The sequence below is a fragment of the Acomys minous genome (genome assembly GCF_964271855.1).
Source record: "Acomys minous genome assembly, chromosome: 5".
Taxonomy (NCBI): domain Eukaryota; kingdom Metazoa; phylum Chordata; class Mammalia; order Rodentia; family Muridae; genus Acomys; species Acomys minous.
The window spans coordinates 13,017,427-13,033,712 of NC_140494.1; the positions used below are offsets into that span (position 1 = coordinate 13,017,427).

At 47.4% G+C, this 16,286-nt stretch overlaps 1 protein-coding gene across 4 annotated transcripts in view; it reads left to right on the plus strand.

Moving 5' to 3' along the window:
- Positions 1 to 10,740: 10,740 nt before the first annotated feature.
- CAMK1D (calcium/calmodulin dependent protein kinase ID) overlaps positions 10,741 to 16,286 on the plus strand; it is a 398,121-nt gene continuing 392,575 nt past the window's right edge. For 3 of the 4 annotated variants that reach the window (XM_084784034.1, XM_084784032.1, XM_084784033.1), the window contains exon 1: positions 10,741 to 11,130. In XM_084784034.1, coding sequence (XP_084640160.1) covers positions 11,039 to 11,130 — 92 coding nt within the window. In that variant the 5' untranslated portion in view covers positions 10,741 to 11,038. Of the gene's footprint in view, positions 11,131 to 13,233; positions 13,330 to 16,286 lie in introns of those variants that run through there. The other variant, XM_084784035.1, reaches the window with a different exon arrangement.

Below are 16,286 nucleotides of genomic sequence, written 5' to 3' on the forward strand. Positions count from 1 at the left end.
ACTTGAAGATCCCTTAACGCTAGCAGTTCAAATGTGTTACTGACATCCAGTGTAGAGGCGGAAGAAGCAGCGTCGTGACTCTCTCTAAAGCTCCTGGTCTGAAACTCCTTCAAAGACGGTCAGTATTTATTGAGATTAAGGTTGTATCATGCCAAGGGCAGAAAAGCAACCACAGGGTCCTAGGCTCCTCACTAGTGACAGAGTCAGGGTAAAGTATTGATTTGCTACACTCATCAAAGCACTTAACAGTCTTCTGTTTAAACAAGGCCTTTCCCCAAACAGACCTTTTAAGTTCATCTGCTGCTGATGTCCTGCTAGGCTCTCTAACCCAACACACTCTTGCTGGAATCAGAGGCTAATGTGGTATTTCTGGTGATCATTAGCACTGTTTGCCAAATATACTTAACCCTCGGTGTCCATGCACCTGCAGATTCAACCAACTGTAGATGGAAAATGTGTGTGTGTGTTTAAATTGCATCTGTCCTGCACATGTAAGGACCTTTCTTCCTTGTCACTATTCCCTCAGCAGTACAGTGTAACAACTATTTACATAGCATTTGCATCTTGTTAGGTACTGTAAGTCAACCAGAGGTGATTTACAGTGTGTGGGAAGAGTATGTGGGTTTTATGTAAATAATATGCCTTAAGGAACCCAAGCATTCACAGACATTGGTATCCTGGGGATAGGAGGAAGAGCTGTGAACCAGTCCCTGGAGACTGCCCAGGGATTGCTGTGTTTCTATCTCTCTGCCTTCTGAGTCCAATGATCAGATGCCACTTTCTGGCTCCTTTGTGTTGCGTGGGGCGCCAGCTAATGACTTGTGAGTGGAAGTGATATGAATCACTTTGGGGATAGAACAATTAATTGCTAGTTCAAGACCTGCACTGGATTCCCTTTCCCGGAGCAGATAGTAGATTCTGAGCTGGTGCTGCACTCAGGTCCCTAATCAATTCATGACGGATGTGAGAAAGAAATCTTTGTCATCATAACCCAGTATGATTTTGAGGTTGGAATGAAAACTATTCTATTCTTGTCATTTCACCATCCTTGGTTTGGTATTTATTTATTTTTTGCATGCTTTCCCATCTTTAAATCCACACCCTACTTTGCTTGGCATCGACACCCTGATCCCTCCAGAAGGTCCTTACCTGGCATCTTTCCTGTATACCTGCCTCTGATGCTTCCTGGATGCTGGTGCTCTTCCGCTGCGCTTGGCACCGATTTCTGTGAGCATCTCTGTCACAGCCTGTACTAGGTACTTTCCATGTTGCGGGGACAAAATACTGGACAGCAGCAACATGAGAAATGAAGAGCTGACGTTGCTGCACAGTCTGAGGGTACGGTTCCTCCCGGTGTTTGGGAAGGCATGGCTGCCGCACAGTCTGAGGGTACGGTTCCTCCCGGTGTTTGGGAAGGCATGGCTGCCGCACAGTCTGAGGGTACGGTTCCTCCCGGTGTGTGGGAAGGCATGGCTGCCGCACAGTCTGAGGGTACGGTTCCTCCCGGTGTGTGGGAAGGCGTGGCTGCCGCACAGTCTGAGGGTACGGTCCCTCCTGGTGTGTGGGAAGGCGTGGCAGGAGAATGAGACAGGTGGTCACACTGTAGCGGTAGTTGACAGAGAGATGAATGCTGGTGCTCAGCTGGCGTCCTCTCCTGTCTTCTGTCTGGGACCCCAGGCTGTGGAATAGTGCCACCGACACCTGAGGGGACTTCTCAGTCAAACTTATCTCAAGATACTTTCATAATCATCCCAGCATGGGTTTCCATGGCAACTCTAAACCCTGTGAAGCTAACAATGAAGACTGACCACCACAGAGCCTAAATCACAGCCCCCACTGCCCCAGCTGTCTTTATTTATTTATTTATTTATTTATTTATTTATTTATTTTTGAGACAGGGTTTCTCTGTGTAGCCTTGGCTGCCCTGGAACTCTCTTTGTAGACCAGATTGGCCTCGAACACAGAGATCCACCTGCCTCTGCCAACCAACCAACCAACCAAACAAAAATAAAGTCCCAAGTGTTTGTTTAAGCCCAGCTCTGCTAACAAAATAAAAAGAAAATGAAAATGAACATAAGCTTGGACAATAAAAATTTTTATTGTAGATGACTACATAGATTTTCTTTCTTCTTTATTTTTAAAGTGATTTTTTTCTATTATAGGAGGAAACATTGTTAAATATCTTTCATTTTCATAGTATATCCATGCAGGTTCCCTGGCTATTTGGAACATACTATTAAATTCCAAAGTATGGGCTGGGGAGGTGTCTTAGTTCATAACATGCTTGCTGTGAAAACACGAGTACCTGAGATTAGATACCCAGCCCTGTATGGCGGCATACCCGTAACCCCGGTGCAGGGGACATAGGGACAGGAGTGTCTCTCTAGCTTGCTGGCCAACCAGCCCAGCATAAACATGAGCTTCAGGTTCAGAGAGATATCTCATCTCAAAAAAAAAAAAAAATGAAGTGGAGCCATTACTGAAGAGATAGCTCAGTGGTTAAGAGCACTTACTGTTCTAAAGAAGATCTGAGATTGGTTCCCAGCACTGTATTGGGCATCTCAGAGCTGCCTGTAACTCCATCTCCAGTGGACCCACCCTCTCTCTGGCTGTCCCAGAAACCAACCAGTACACTTGGTGTTGAGTCACACACACACACACAAATAAAAATAAAAATAAAAAAATCAGACACACAAAAGGTGGTGGAAATGTTTCAGGAATACACCAGACATTGACCTCCGCCCGGCCTCCACAAGCACATATACATTTGTGTGCCCACATATGAACATACACACAACACACACACACACACACACACACACACACACACACACACACACCCACACACACACCCCAAAATGTCTGTTGCAGATGAAGTAAACTTTTCTTCAGGGTAGATAATCAGGGGTGGTCCCATTTTTTAGGGCTAGTTCCCTACATGAGAGGCACCGGCACATTTACCATCCCTAATTCCAAGACACATCTCTGCATACTGACCAATGTATTTCCTTGAGTTGTTAAGAATGCACTCTTAATTCTAATACGAACCGACAGGATAGTGTCTCAGTGTCAGTCAGTGGAAGCACATCTGGGAGAGAGGTGGGGAAAGTGTGCATTTTTCTCAGACCGAAGGCACACAGGCACAGGGTAATGCCCTCTGTGTAAATACCCAAGGGGCTGTGCTCATTTAATAGTCTCTTGTGGTTAAAAAAAAAAAAAAAAAAAAAAAAAAAAAAAGAAGGAAAGGAGGAAAGAAAGAATAAAATGAAAGTGGTTTGGATAATAAAAACATACCTTGGAGATATAGTAATCTTATTTTGGTTTTGGCCTATAGATTCTCTCTTTCCTGTGTTTCTTCTTTTTAAAGCATCTTTATATGATCCATGCTGACAGAGGCTCCCTGGCGTACTGGTTGGGAATATGGCTCTGGAGCAGACTGCTTGGGTTTCCTTCACTCATGCTGCAGGACCTGGGTCATGTGACTTACCTTTACCAAGTTTCAGTCTCTTTCTCTGTAGAAGAGGAATGGCATTACTTACTTCAAAACGTGATTTGGGGACTAAGAACTGAAGACAGGCAAAGCATTTAGACCAGGGCTTGTTACAAAATGTGAATGCAACAATTGCTAGCTATTACTGTGAAATCTCTATATTCCAAGTCTCTTCCTTGGGGACTTTATATTATTCATATATTGTTGTGTGCTTGTGTGAGTGCATGTGTATGTGTGTGTGTGTGTGTGTGTGTGTGTGTGTGTGTGTGTGTGTAGATCCAGAGGTTGATGTCTGGTGTCTTCTTCACTCTTGACCTTATTCTTTGGGGTAGAGTCTCTCATTGACCCTGGAATTCACCAGTTTGTCTAGGCCAGCCAGCAAGCCTCGGGATCCCTAGCCCTGCCGGTACAGGTGTGCACTGATGTGCCCAGCTTTTTCACGTGGGTTGGGGGGGGCAATAAAATTCAGGTCCTCATGCTTACATGGTGAGCAGTTTGCCAGCGGACACATCTTTTTAGCCCCGTTTTATTTGGTGATTACAGATGTAGTTTTGAAAATGTTATCAGCCATTTTGTGGTGGTGGTGCTAGGCATCAAACTTAGAGCCTTATGCATGCCAGGTAAGTAAAACTCCATCGCTAGCCCTAGCCACTGTGTGTCATCAGGCATGGGTGTTCAAAAGCCTACAAAAGGCCAGGGTCCAGGGATGCAGGTCTGTAATGTCAACTACTGGGGAAGCCAAGACAGGTGGTCTGCAAGTTCAAGGACAGCCTGGACAACTTAGTGAGAGCCTATCTTAAAAGTAGTAAATAAGAACGGGGAGATGGTAACATATGCTTTTGATCATACCACTGGGGGGGGGGCAGAGGCAGGCAGATCTCTGAGTTTGAAGCCAGGCTGGTCTACAGAGTTCCAGGACAGCCAAGGCTATATATAAACCCTATCTAGAAAACAAAAACAAAAACAAAAACAAAAACAAAGCAAACCACCACCACCTCTCCAGAAATGAAAACACATCTCCCTCCACCCCCTACCCCCCACCCCATCCCTCTTTCCCCATCCCCCACCCCACCAAAAAAAAAAAAAGTAAGGAGCTTGGAGATGGCTTAGCCATTGAGAGCACTGGCTGCTCTTCCAGAGGACCCAGCTTCAATTCCCAGCACGGAAACCGTGGCTCATGCCCTTCTGTCACTCCAGTTCCAGGGGATCTGACACCCTCTACTGATGCTGGAAGGCACCAGGTACAGATATGGTACATGTACACACACACACACACACACACACACACACACACACACACACACGCAGCCAAGTACTCACACAAATAAAATAGATTAGAAAAATTTTTATTTAAGTAGTAAAAAGAAAGCTGGGTTTATAGCTCAGTAATAATGTCTAGAAAAGGAAAAATCTGCAATAGGGTGATATGTAGATAGGGATATAAAATTAATAGTTGTATAGCTTCATAACTGACTTTTTAAAAGAAAAATGCAAGTATTTCTGGAGATGAGTTAATTTTATTAGGACATCTTGGTATTGGTAACCCACATGGTTTTGTTTTTATGTTCTCTCCCTCTTTTCTGGCCCACCCCAGGCAAGGATTGACCCCAGGGATTAACACATGTCACCCAAGTGCTCTACCGTTCACCCCTTCAAAAACTTTGTATTTATTTTGTGTATGAGTGTGTTGCCTGCATGTATGTCTGTGCCCACACGTGTGCCTGGTACCTGCAGTGGTCAGAACAGGCGTGGGATCCCCTGGGAATGAGCCTGGGTCCTCCGCAAGCACAGTGAATGCTCTCAACTTCTGAGCCATCGCTCCAGCCTCGATGAGTACATTTTTTTGGGGGAAAGGGGGGAACCTAAACAAAACTCACTGCATTTTCAGTGACAAAGTAGTAGCAGCACTGCAGATGAGCTTTTTATTATATAAAAACCCTCATTGATTTAAGTGGCTTAACAATCATCTACCTAGTTGATGTGCACTGGCCTGTCTACAGACTGTTTTGAGTCACACTGAAGCGTACCCACAATTCAGTGGGATAGCTCAGGCTTGGATCTCATTGCTGGATTTTTCAGTTCTTTCCACCATCCCAGCTTGCCTAACTGGCTTATCATGTTAGGGACAATGGCATGAAGAGAGGTAATTCAGCAGTTTTCAACTTTAATCTGCGCATTTGCTTTCGATAGCGCAGCCTTTATTTCTCCAATACCATTTGCTCAGTACTCAACTGGGTCATATAAACTGGGGGTCAGCTGGAAAGAGTTTATGAGTTATGAGTGTAAAATTAGTAACCCTTAAATGATGGGTCATTAAAATGCCTTTTCCTTGAGCTCTTTAACGAAACAAATGTTAAGGGCTTTAAGGAAACAGAAAGACTCTGTATTTGTGTGAATCATGGTCCCATCACCAGAACAAATGCCAGGCAGGCCAAGGGTGTTGCTCAGTGGTAAGGCAGGTGCTCGACACCTGTGAGGTCCCACCTTCAATCTCCACCACCAAAAATCCAAACCAAAACCAACCAATGAACCAACCAAAAAAAAACAAACAAACAAAAAAAACAAAAAAACCAACCCAACAATAAACAAAGGAAAAGAAAAGCCCAGGAACACATGAAATGACAAACTTCTATAGATAAAGGACGGCTCCTTTTGACTCATAGCTGTGCACTGTGCATATGATTTGCTCATCCCCCTGTCCCCAACCCCTGCCATTTGCCTTTAGTTAGGAAGTAGGAAGAAGAGATCCAGAGATCCACAGCTCACATTCTTCTTCAAGATCATACCTCCATGACCCAAAGAGCTCCCACTAGGCTCTACCTCTCAAAGGTTCCACCACCTCACAGTGACGTCATAGTAGATGAGACCAAAGCTTTAACACAGGGGCCTTTGCAGGATCTTTACCATTCTGACTATGGCAGAACCTGAGCCTTAAGTAACCCAGAATGTCCGCCAAGGCCCCTGGAATAGAGCTGCTGAGGAGCTGACACCTGGTGACAGCCAGCTTGGGGATTATTGAAAATAGATTTAGGGATGACATGACTTAAGGAAGAGATGGGCAGCTGTCAGTTCTTCAGCCAGAAAAAAAAATATGTGGCAAGCAGGAAGGAGTGGCCAGCTACTTTGGAGGATAGTTAAGCACTGACCTTCCAATGAACAGAATTGTGACGTTTACAGGGTTAAGGTTGAAGTACTTTTTTTTTTTAATCTTTAAAAACTTTATGTGGCCAGGTGTTGTGGTGCACGCCTGTAATCTCAGCACTTGGGGAGGCAGAGGCAGGCAGACTATTGTGAGTTCTAGGCCAGCCTGGTCTACAAAGTGAGTCCAGGATAGTCAAGGTGACACAGAGAAACTCTGTCTCAAAAAACCAACTTCCCCAAACAAAACAAACAAAAAACCCAATCAACCAACTCCCCCAAGACCAACCAAAAACAGAAACAAACAAAACCCCTTTATGTATGGGTGCTTTGCTTCCATGTATGTCTGTGTATCACATGCATGCAGTACCCACAGAGGCCAGAAGAGGGTCTCAAATCCCCTAGGACTGGAGTTACAGATAATTGTGAGCCACTCTGTGGGTGCTGGGAATTGAACCCTGGTCCTCTGGAAGAACAGCCAGTGTTCTTAACTGCTGAGCCATCTCTCTAGCCCTTGATGCATTCTTAAGGGATGCAAGGTTTATATATTTTAGTTGCTCTTTTCAGGATCAAGAGCTTTTGTTTATTTTACATGGCATCTGGTGAGGAAGAAATGAAAATAATACAGCCCCAATGAATGTGTCTCTGGCATTTCCATTTTCTATGGGCCACTGGATCTGTTCTTCTGGCTATGATTTACCAGCTCTCTATTAAAAAGCTATTTCCCCCCCTCAGGAACCTAGTCCAGATGGAAATAAGGCTTTTTAACCAAAGAACCAAAATCATTATGGAGTTTGGGCAAGCAAAGAAGTTCCTTCACGGCATTGCTGCCAGCACAACAAGTATCAAATGGTGGGCTTAGGTCTAATTCTTTTTTTCTTTTCTTTCTTTCTTTCTTTCTTTCTTTCTTTCTTTCTTTTTTTTTAGGTCTATTTCTTTATCCACTTGACATTCCTTTATGGACAGTCACAATGTATAAATTACTGTGAGCCAATGCTGGAAATGCAAGCAGGGTGGCATGCCAAGAGCCTTGCTCTCAGGGAACTTTGTGTAGCCTGGTAGGAAATGTCTTGCCTCAGGGCATGACTCACTCTTGTTTGAGTTTGTGTGTGTGTGTGTGTGTATGTTCATTTGCATGCACATGCATGTGGAGGACAAAGGACAACCTCAAGTGTCACTCCTCATTGACTTCACTTTTAAATATTATTATTATTATTATTATTATTATTATTATTATTATTATTATTATTATTATTATTACTATATAATCTCTTACTGGCTTAGAGCTCACCAAGTCAGCTAGGCTGGCTGGTTGGTTGGCCACTGTGCTCCAGGATTCACTTATCTCCACCTTCATAGCCTTGGGATTACAGATTTCTACCACACCTGAATAATAATAATAATAATAATAATAATAATAATAATAATAATAATAATAATAATAATACAAAAACAATACAAAGCAGAAAATGAACAAATAAACAAAAGTCCCACCTGGCTTTAGAGGATCAAATGTGGGTCCTCTTATCTGCAAGGCAAGCACTTTATCTACTGAGCCATCACCCAGGTCCTCGCCTCTACTTTTTCCTTATACTTTTACTGTTCCTGTAAAATTGCCTACTTTTACTCAAACAAGGGAAGAGAGGGAAGTGAAGAAAGGAAACAACCAAGAAGGGGCACTGGATAGTGTCAGCTGAGCTCCCAGTTGACTCACACTCGTCCATATTGCAGAACTTGTATGCAATAAAAGATACCCCTATATACAATTCATATTGGAGGAAATGCTGTATACTTCGGACTTTTGGGGTGTCTCCATATTTGAGAGATGTTTCTTAGTGTTCTCTCTCTCTCTCTTTCTCTCTTTCTCTCTCTCTCTGTCTCTCTCTCTCTCTCTCTCACACACACACACAGACACATGCCCTTCAAAAATACTGAGTTTACAGGTTTTTTGTTTTTTGTTTTTTGTGGGGGAGTTGTAACAGCAAGCATAGTCAGGTGGACATAATGGCATCCTGAGGTTAATCCCATAAGATTATAATGGAGGTGCAAAATTCCTATGGCCCAGTGAACTCTTAGCCCATCATAACATCAGTGTGGCCCATTACTCATGTGTCTGTGGTAATAGTGGTGTAAACAGACTTACAGTGCTGTGCTCTGCCTAGAAGTACTACAGATATAATTATAAGTACTTGTTGGTAAATGACCCTTACTGGTTTATAGGTTGAATTTTTTTATTCTAGAATGTGTCCCTTCTACTTATGAAAAAAAGTTGACTGTAAGTCAGTTTGCTTTGGTATGCTGGCAGCACTCTCTTGTATGGTGTGTTTACTGCACCTCTTGATTGCATCATTTGGTCTCGGGCTTGATTTAATTTCATGTTTTGTTTAGTATGGTCCTAGGAGCAATAGGCTGTTTCCACCCCCACCCCCGTGAGTAGGTGAATGTGTGTGTGTGTGTGTGTGTGTGTGTGTGTGTGTGTGTGTCCCATAGGTTGGGTGTGTAGTAGGCTACCCCATCTAGACCTGTGTAAGTAGACTAACATGATCATCAATCACACAGCCACGCAGGTGTCACACTCCTAAACAGCCAACGGCTCTGCACCCCGCTCTGCTCTTCTCAGCTTCAGGAGCCTAGGACTAAAGGCCATGGACCGATGGAGAACAGCACTGAGATTCCAGGGGTAGATAGATGGTTTGTCTTCTAACCTCCTTGGGTCGGGGGTCCCCCAACGGGCTTGAAGGCAGAGCCTCTGGCCAGTCAGAACCAAAAAGGGAGGTGCTGGGGTAAGATTCTTTTTCTGAAAGCAGATACACACTTCCTCCCCTCTCAAATTGGAACAGTCCTGGGAAAATGGGACAGGTGTCCCCAATCAAGAGACCAGGCTGTTTACTCAACTGAGCAGAGCAGCCCTAAGGGAGAGGAAGTCTTGCTACAAAGAACACTTAAAATTTCTGATCAAGAGGTAGTCCCTGCTAGTTAGAGACCATAGGACCAAGGAACCCGTGCCTGCTGTCCTCTAACAGGACCTAGAACTGGGGGGTGGGGGGCGGGGCGAAGGCAGGTCAGAGTTCACTCTGGAGATCAGAGGACTGAGGACATTATTTATTTCTCTGCCCCTACCACCAATTAAATGAGCCATCAGTGGGGTATTCTGGTGGGGGAAGGCGCTAAGCAAGGAAAGGCACCTGGCGTTGCCTTTCCATAGTATCGCTAGGTTTTGGCCACGGCCTCAGAGCATCAGAAGCAAAGCGAGAAAGAGCATGTCAGAAAGGTTCAAACCCTAGTTAGTCCGATCACTCCAGTCCCTTGCCACACCAGCCACGGTGTCTCGCACCCACCCATCATTTGGCGACCAAATAACCCCAAGAGTTTTGCTCCCAGAGGGACCACCAGGCAGGACTGGCCCTCCCTGGGCATGGCTGTCCAGTACACTCTGAGGCTCTTTTTAGCGGTTCTGAAATTGACATGAGGCCGATTTTGGTGCAATGCGAATTAGCTCCAGCAGCCGAATCGGGAGGAGACTGCCAAGCTCCCAGAGCGCCCGCTGGGGCAAAGCTGGGGCTAGGAGTCAACGCCCGCCCGCCCGGTGGTGGCTACATCCAGGCCGCCGCCCATTGCCTTGACAACCAGCCCCCACCCACCCTCCCGCACAGCAAGCTTGGGCCACCAGCTTTTGGGTGTGTGAAGGCGCCCCGCCCTGGGCGCCCCGAATCTGTGAGCCTTGCATCCCCGCCTTGCCGGGATCTTCCGGGCGCCAAGCAGAGGCGCCCCCTCCTGCCCAAAGAGGGAAAGCCCGGGCGCCCCCAGCCTTGACTTCATAATAAAGCTCCCCAAAAGGCTAGGGCTCCCCCGCGTGTTCCAACGCCTAGCACCTGCCGGGTTCTCCCACCCGTCCTCTCTAGGGGACCCAGGGTGCGCGGACAGCGCAGGAGCGTTCGCGGCCCTGTGGTCAAGCGCAGAACCCGGACGCCCAGGGCACGGTGCTCCTGGGGAGGGGGGAGAGCGGGACATCCCCGAAGGCCGCCTCGCGGGAGGCGGGGAGGCTGCCGGGTGCACTAGGAGGGCGGGGAGCCCGCGGGAGGAGGCGGGCTGGGGGAGTGGGGCGGGCGGCGGGGAGGGAGCAGGAGCCAGGCAAGAAAGTAGCAGAAAGTGAGGCTGGCAGGCGGCAGCAGAGGCAGGAAGTCTGTGCCGGAGAGCAGTAGAAATTAGAGCCAGGGAGGGACCGCGGCGGCGGCAGCCAAGGCGAAAGAGGAAACTGCCGAAGAGGAAGCTCTGCGGCAGCCCGAGCCTCCCTGAGATCGGCATCCTCCAGCTCTGCATCCCCGCGCCTCGCATCCCCCTGCGCCCGCGCCGCGCTCCCGGCGCCCCCTCCCCAACGCACCCCCGGCCGCCTCACAGCACTAGTCTGCCATGGCCCGGGAGAACGGCGAAAGCAGCTCCTCCTGGAAAAAGCAAGCGGAAGACATCAAGAAGATCTTTGAGTTCAAGGAGACCCTCGGAACGTAAGTGGGTGCTGGGGACCAGAGGGTGGAAGTGGCTTCGGTGGCTGCAGCTGCAGCGGCGGCTCCCGCTGCTACAGCCGCCACCACCGCCGCGGTAGAAACTGCCTGGGCGCTGTGTCCTTATTGTCCCATGGTCCGCTGTTGCGGAGACCCTCCGCGAGTCCACCGCGTGGGTCTGCGCCCACGGGTGACACCTCCGCTGGGCGGGGGAGGGGAGCGCTGGGCGCGCAGAAAACAGCCCACGCGGGCGGACGACTTTCCATTTCCCTTGCCACCACCGCCCTCCACCGATTTTCTCCCCACGCGTGACTGTGGGCTGAGCATGGTGGATCTTGCTGATCGCTGGCTGTGTGCACTTACTCATTGTGTGTATAGGCGCACTGGGTCGACGAAAGTAGTCACGAGGAAATGAAGCTTTTGGTCCCGTCCTTACATCATATATTCCTATGGAACTGACATATGCACGTACTAGGTGTAGGCAAGACTTTGGATGGCCGCAGAATGATGGGCGGGAAGAATTTCGCAGGAGTCAAAGTGACATGTGGGCAGAGCCTCATCGGAGTGTGCATTTCACGGAGGGTCAGCGGCACGCGCTGGGAGGCATGTCCGGGTGGGAGGAGGGTTAGAGAGTCTTTAGGGGCGGTTGTCTCCGGGGCTCCTGCTTGATGGTTACATCTCAAGAAAGCAGAAACCAGCAAAAGTGTATGTCATCAGTGCTCTGAACATGTGCCACTCAGTACAGCTGCAGTTCCCTTCCTGCGCATGAGTTGGTTTTGTTTTGTTTTGAAGCGCCTCAGATAGGCACAGGGGCTGTGAAAGAATTCAGCGCTGCTGTGAATGAGTCTGAAGTTCGAGTTATTTTCCTCCCCTAGTTGGTCAGTTTCTGTTTGTTTGTTTGTTTTTTTAAAATCAGTATCTTGTTCGCATAGATACAGTCACACACGTGCTGCAGGAAATGAGCGTTTTGCTAGGGGCTTAAGGCGTTGTTGACAACAGGGAGGGAAAGACGGAGGTGTTTCCCGGGAGGGGGGGGGCGTATCTGTGTTGCCTGAGTGCTGTTCTTTCAACCTTCTTATTTCGGCACTTGCTTTGCTTTTCCAGGACCCCATTTTCAGACCTGCTGTAAGCTCAGAGCCCCACAGCTAAATATTGCCAATTATTTCCTTTCACCCCTCCCCCACCCCCACCTGCAGTGGGTCCTCCCCCAGAGAGAAGTTGTAGGGTGGCATTCACAGCTGTGCTTCCAGATTCTCGGGACAGACCTGTGCAGTGTGATGAGCTTCAGAACAGGGTCACCCTGCTGCGGCTGCTGGGCACCAGGGAAGGCATCTCTATACACCTACTTGCTATCTTTGTGGAAATAAAGTAAGAAGGCGCTTAGCTTTTCAAGCAGAGAAGGTTCTGGGTTAAGAGATTACCTCTGGTGCAAACTTTTAAAATTTCTCATTGAGGATTGAGGTTGTGACTCTGAGATGCACAAGTTAACAGGAAACCAGACATGGACCTTTTGCTTGTCAGGGACCTGGCATATGGCTGCAGATGCGGGGACTGGAGGTTGAGGAACAGCCAGCTTCATGTGTGAACCTCTTATGTGTCTTTTACCTGCCTGAGGGACCAACTCCCTTGCCTGCAGCCTTCAGGCAGGTGGACACAATCTCCCTTCACCTAGCCTCCTCACTGGCATAACCCCAGCACCGTACCTGTACCTCTGCAGTGGTCATGCTGCTGAGCTCAGGGAACTGGCTGCGAGCAGATTGTGCTGTGTAACGTGCTGTTTGGGTTGACTGGAGTGGCTTCTATGTCTGCCAAGGATGGAGCCTCGCTTTCATGCTGACCTGAGCACAGGCAGAAGAACAGCTTCATGGACTTGAGCTGTGTCCATGAGCTGTTTCTCTCCTAGGGCCTCTTCTGTCTGGAAAGAATTCCTTGCAAAGAAACCCCCTGGTGTAATGCTGACAGGGTACCCAAAATGGTACTAGAAATGCAATGATCAGGATTTAAAAAAAAATGACATAATAGTATTGACAATTGTGGTAACATTCTTGTTTTTTGTTTTGTTTTGTTTTGTTTTGTTTCCAAGACAGGGTTTCTCTGTGTAGCCTTGGCTGTCCTGGACTAGCTTTGTAGACCAGGCTGGTCTCAAACTCACAGCGAAGACACCTGCCTTTACTTCCCTGAGTTATGGTGACAGTCTTAAAGGTATATAAAGCGGTAGGCATTTTTTCCTAAGTTCCTCATGTGTATTAATCAATTTAACTCACACACTAAACTTATGACATAGTCATTTAGTGCTACCTGTAGTTTTTGGATGAGGAAATTGAGGCAACAGAGATGCCCATGAGCGAACGAGCTAGCTACTAACTGATGGAGATGATACTCAGAGCCCTAGAAGAGGTGTCCGCGTGCGCATGGGTGTTCGAGTGCATGGAGGCCAGAGGTCAACACCGTCTCTCTCCCTCCTTTGCTCTCTGCCTTACTTTGCGAAGCAGGCTCTCACACTGAACCTAACCTGGAGCTTCTCCATGTGCCCAGAATGGCTGGGCCATGAGCTTCAGGGACCCAAGTGTGCTGGGAGTGCGCATGGCGGCTGCCGTGCCCAGCTTTTATGTGGCCGATGGGAATGGAAAGTCAAGTCCTTATGCTTGCGTGACAGACTGAGACTTCTTTCCAGTCCCCAAGTGCCTCTCCATGATCCTCAGTGCTGTTCAGCTGCTTTATAGTCTAAAACTGGTTATTTAACATGGGAGTTAAGGGATGTAGCTGAGTGAAGGGTGCTCGCCTCCTGTGACAAGCCTGGGTTACATCCCTGGACTACAAATAATTTGAGGAAGGGTTTTAGTATATGGAAAGCCAAGTTTAATAAGAATATACACAAGGCACTATTATGAATAACATGATCTCTAAATATGCAAGGATTTCAAAGCTCTTGAATTATCACCATTGATCGTACCATCTCCCTGAATTTACTGGAAGTGGTCCCAAGTCGAGGATGCTTGGCTCGCCCTGGGCCCGGTCTAGTGACCTTGGCCTGAGTCTGACTGTAGAAGTTACCTCCTGTTCCTTCAGTTTTAAATCTCAACTCTTCTCTTATTTATAACGAAGTCGATGAGGAACCAGAGGCGTCGGCAGTAATAACTGGACTCTGTACGCTCACATCTGTGTAGCTCCAGTCACACGTTCCCCGTGCCTTCACCAAACACCTTCAAGGTTCTAAGGCAGAAAAACTCTACCAGAAATGGGTGATTTTGAAATAAAACGTCCTTGTAAAAACAAAAACAAAAACAAACAAACAAACAAACACAAACTCGGAGGAGGATTCAGTTGCCAGGCTTTGTAACCTTGTGTTTGGCAGTCTTAGCCAGTATCTGTCCTTATAGGCTAGAATTTTACCATTGCAAGCAGAGGGTCAAGCCATTTTGTCAGTGTGCTTAGAGGGACCTTCCTGAATAGGGGCCCAGTGAGAGATGGCTGGATCCGGAGGATTGAAGGGGAAACTGAGGGAGGGGGGAGGGGCTCCTGGCACCTTTAAGTCAGGCCCTAGGACACTCACCCTCTGTGCTTCACTTTAGTATAGTCTGCACAGGGGGATCCCAGAACCTAACCATATCTCCGAATGAGGTGCTGAGGCTTAATTACTGTTTATTAATCAACAACATGTTTTCAGATCCTTGGCACACAGTGAGAGCAAACAAATGTTGTGTAACAGCAAATTAGAAATGGTAAACATTTCTGTTGCTGCATTTGCTAGGCTGTTAGAGGCATCTCTACTGGAGGTGTGTGTGTGTGTGTGTGTGTGTGTGTGTGTGTGTGTGTGTGTGCATGCAGATGCATGTGTACGTGCACATAACATATAGGTGTGTAGGCTAGGGAACAGTCTTGGCTGTTTTTCCTCAGGCCTCAACTTCTTTTTTTTTTAGAGGCAGGGTCTTTCATTGGCCTGGAACTCACTAAGTAGGCTAGGCTGGCTGGGCAGTAAGCCCTAGAGACCAGCCGGTGGCCTGCCTCTACCTCTCCAGCTGGCTTAGAAAAGTGCATGCTGCCATGCCTCCTAGCGTTTTATTTTTATTATTTAAATTTAAAAAAAAATGTGGGTTCTGGGAATCGAACTCAGGTACTCATATTTGCAAGGCAAACACTTTACTGACTGAGCCACCCCCCCCAGCCACAGAGATCTCCTTTAGCACCTTCTAAAAACACAGAAATTTCACATCTACCACTCAGAGAAGGATATGGGAGGTTTTCAGACACCCCGACAACCCAATATTTTGTGGTTCACTTGTGTCCGGGAGGCGTTTCTAATTGTTGTCCCTCAGGGTTCACCTTGTGTGACTAGGTGGACCTCATTCCTATTTGAAGATGTATGTGTGTATGTGTGTATACATGTATGTGTGCATGTGTGTGTACACGTATGTGTGTGTTTACACGTGTGAGTAAGCACATGTGTTTTCACATTCATGGAGGCTAGAGGTCAACCTTGGACGCTGGTTTTTGAGACAGGGCTTTTTATTGGCCCGGGGTTAATTAGCTAGGTTAGCTGGCCCGGGAGCCTAGACATTTTCCCATCTCTACCTCCCCAGTGCTGGGGTTACAAGCACCATAGTGCCCAGCTTTTCTGTGGGTGCTAGGGGTCAAACTCAGAGCTCTGCCAGCCTCTGCCTCCCCTGGAATTAAAGGTGTGCACCACCATGCTCGGCTATGGAGGGACATTTTTGTGACCATTCAACTAGTAGATGAAACAGCACAGGCCAGCCCCTTATCCCGAATAGAGGGCGTGGCAATGGGTCTGCTTCATTAACGAAGTGCACATTGGCTGCTTCGGGGGGAGAATAAATGAATATTTCTGTGGGGCAAGAGCCATCATTCCCACCTGCCTTATCCTTATGATGCTGAGATGGCTCAATAAACACACCCATTGAGGACAAAAGTGATTGACTTGTCAGAAATGCTAGATAGGAAAGAGATTACCTTTTCTTTTGGTGGAGGGTGTCTAAAGAATGCAAAGCCACTTGGGGTGTTTGCATATATGCACTGCTGCTTAACGGATCTTACTGATCTCAGGGTCAGTCAGACGTTTAGCATCTGTGAAGAACATTGGAAAGATTAGAGAGAGAGAGAAGGAGGCATGAGAAGCCTGGGGTCTCTCTGGGAGGCTAGCC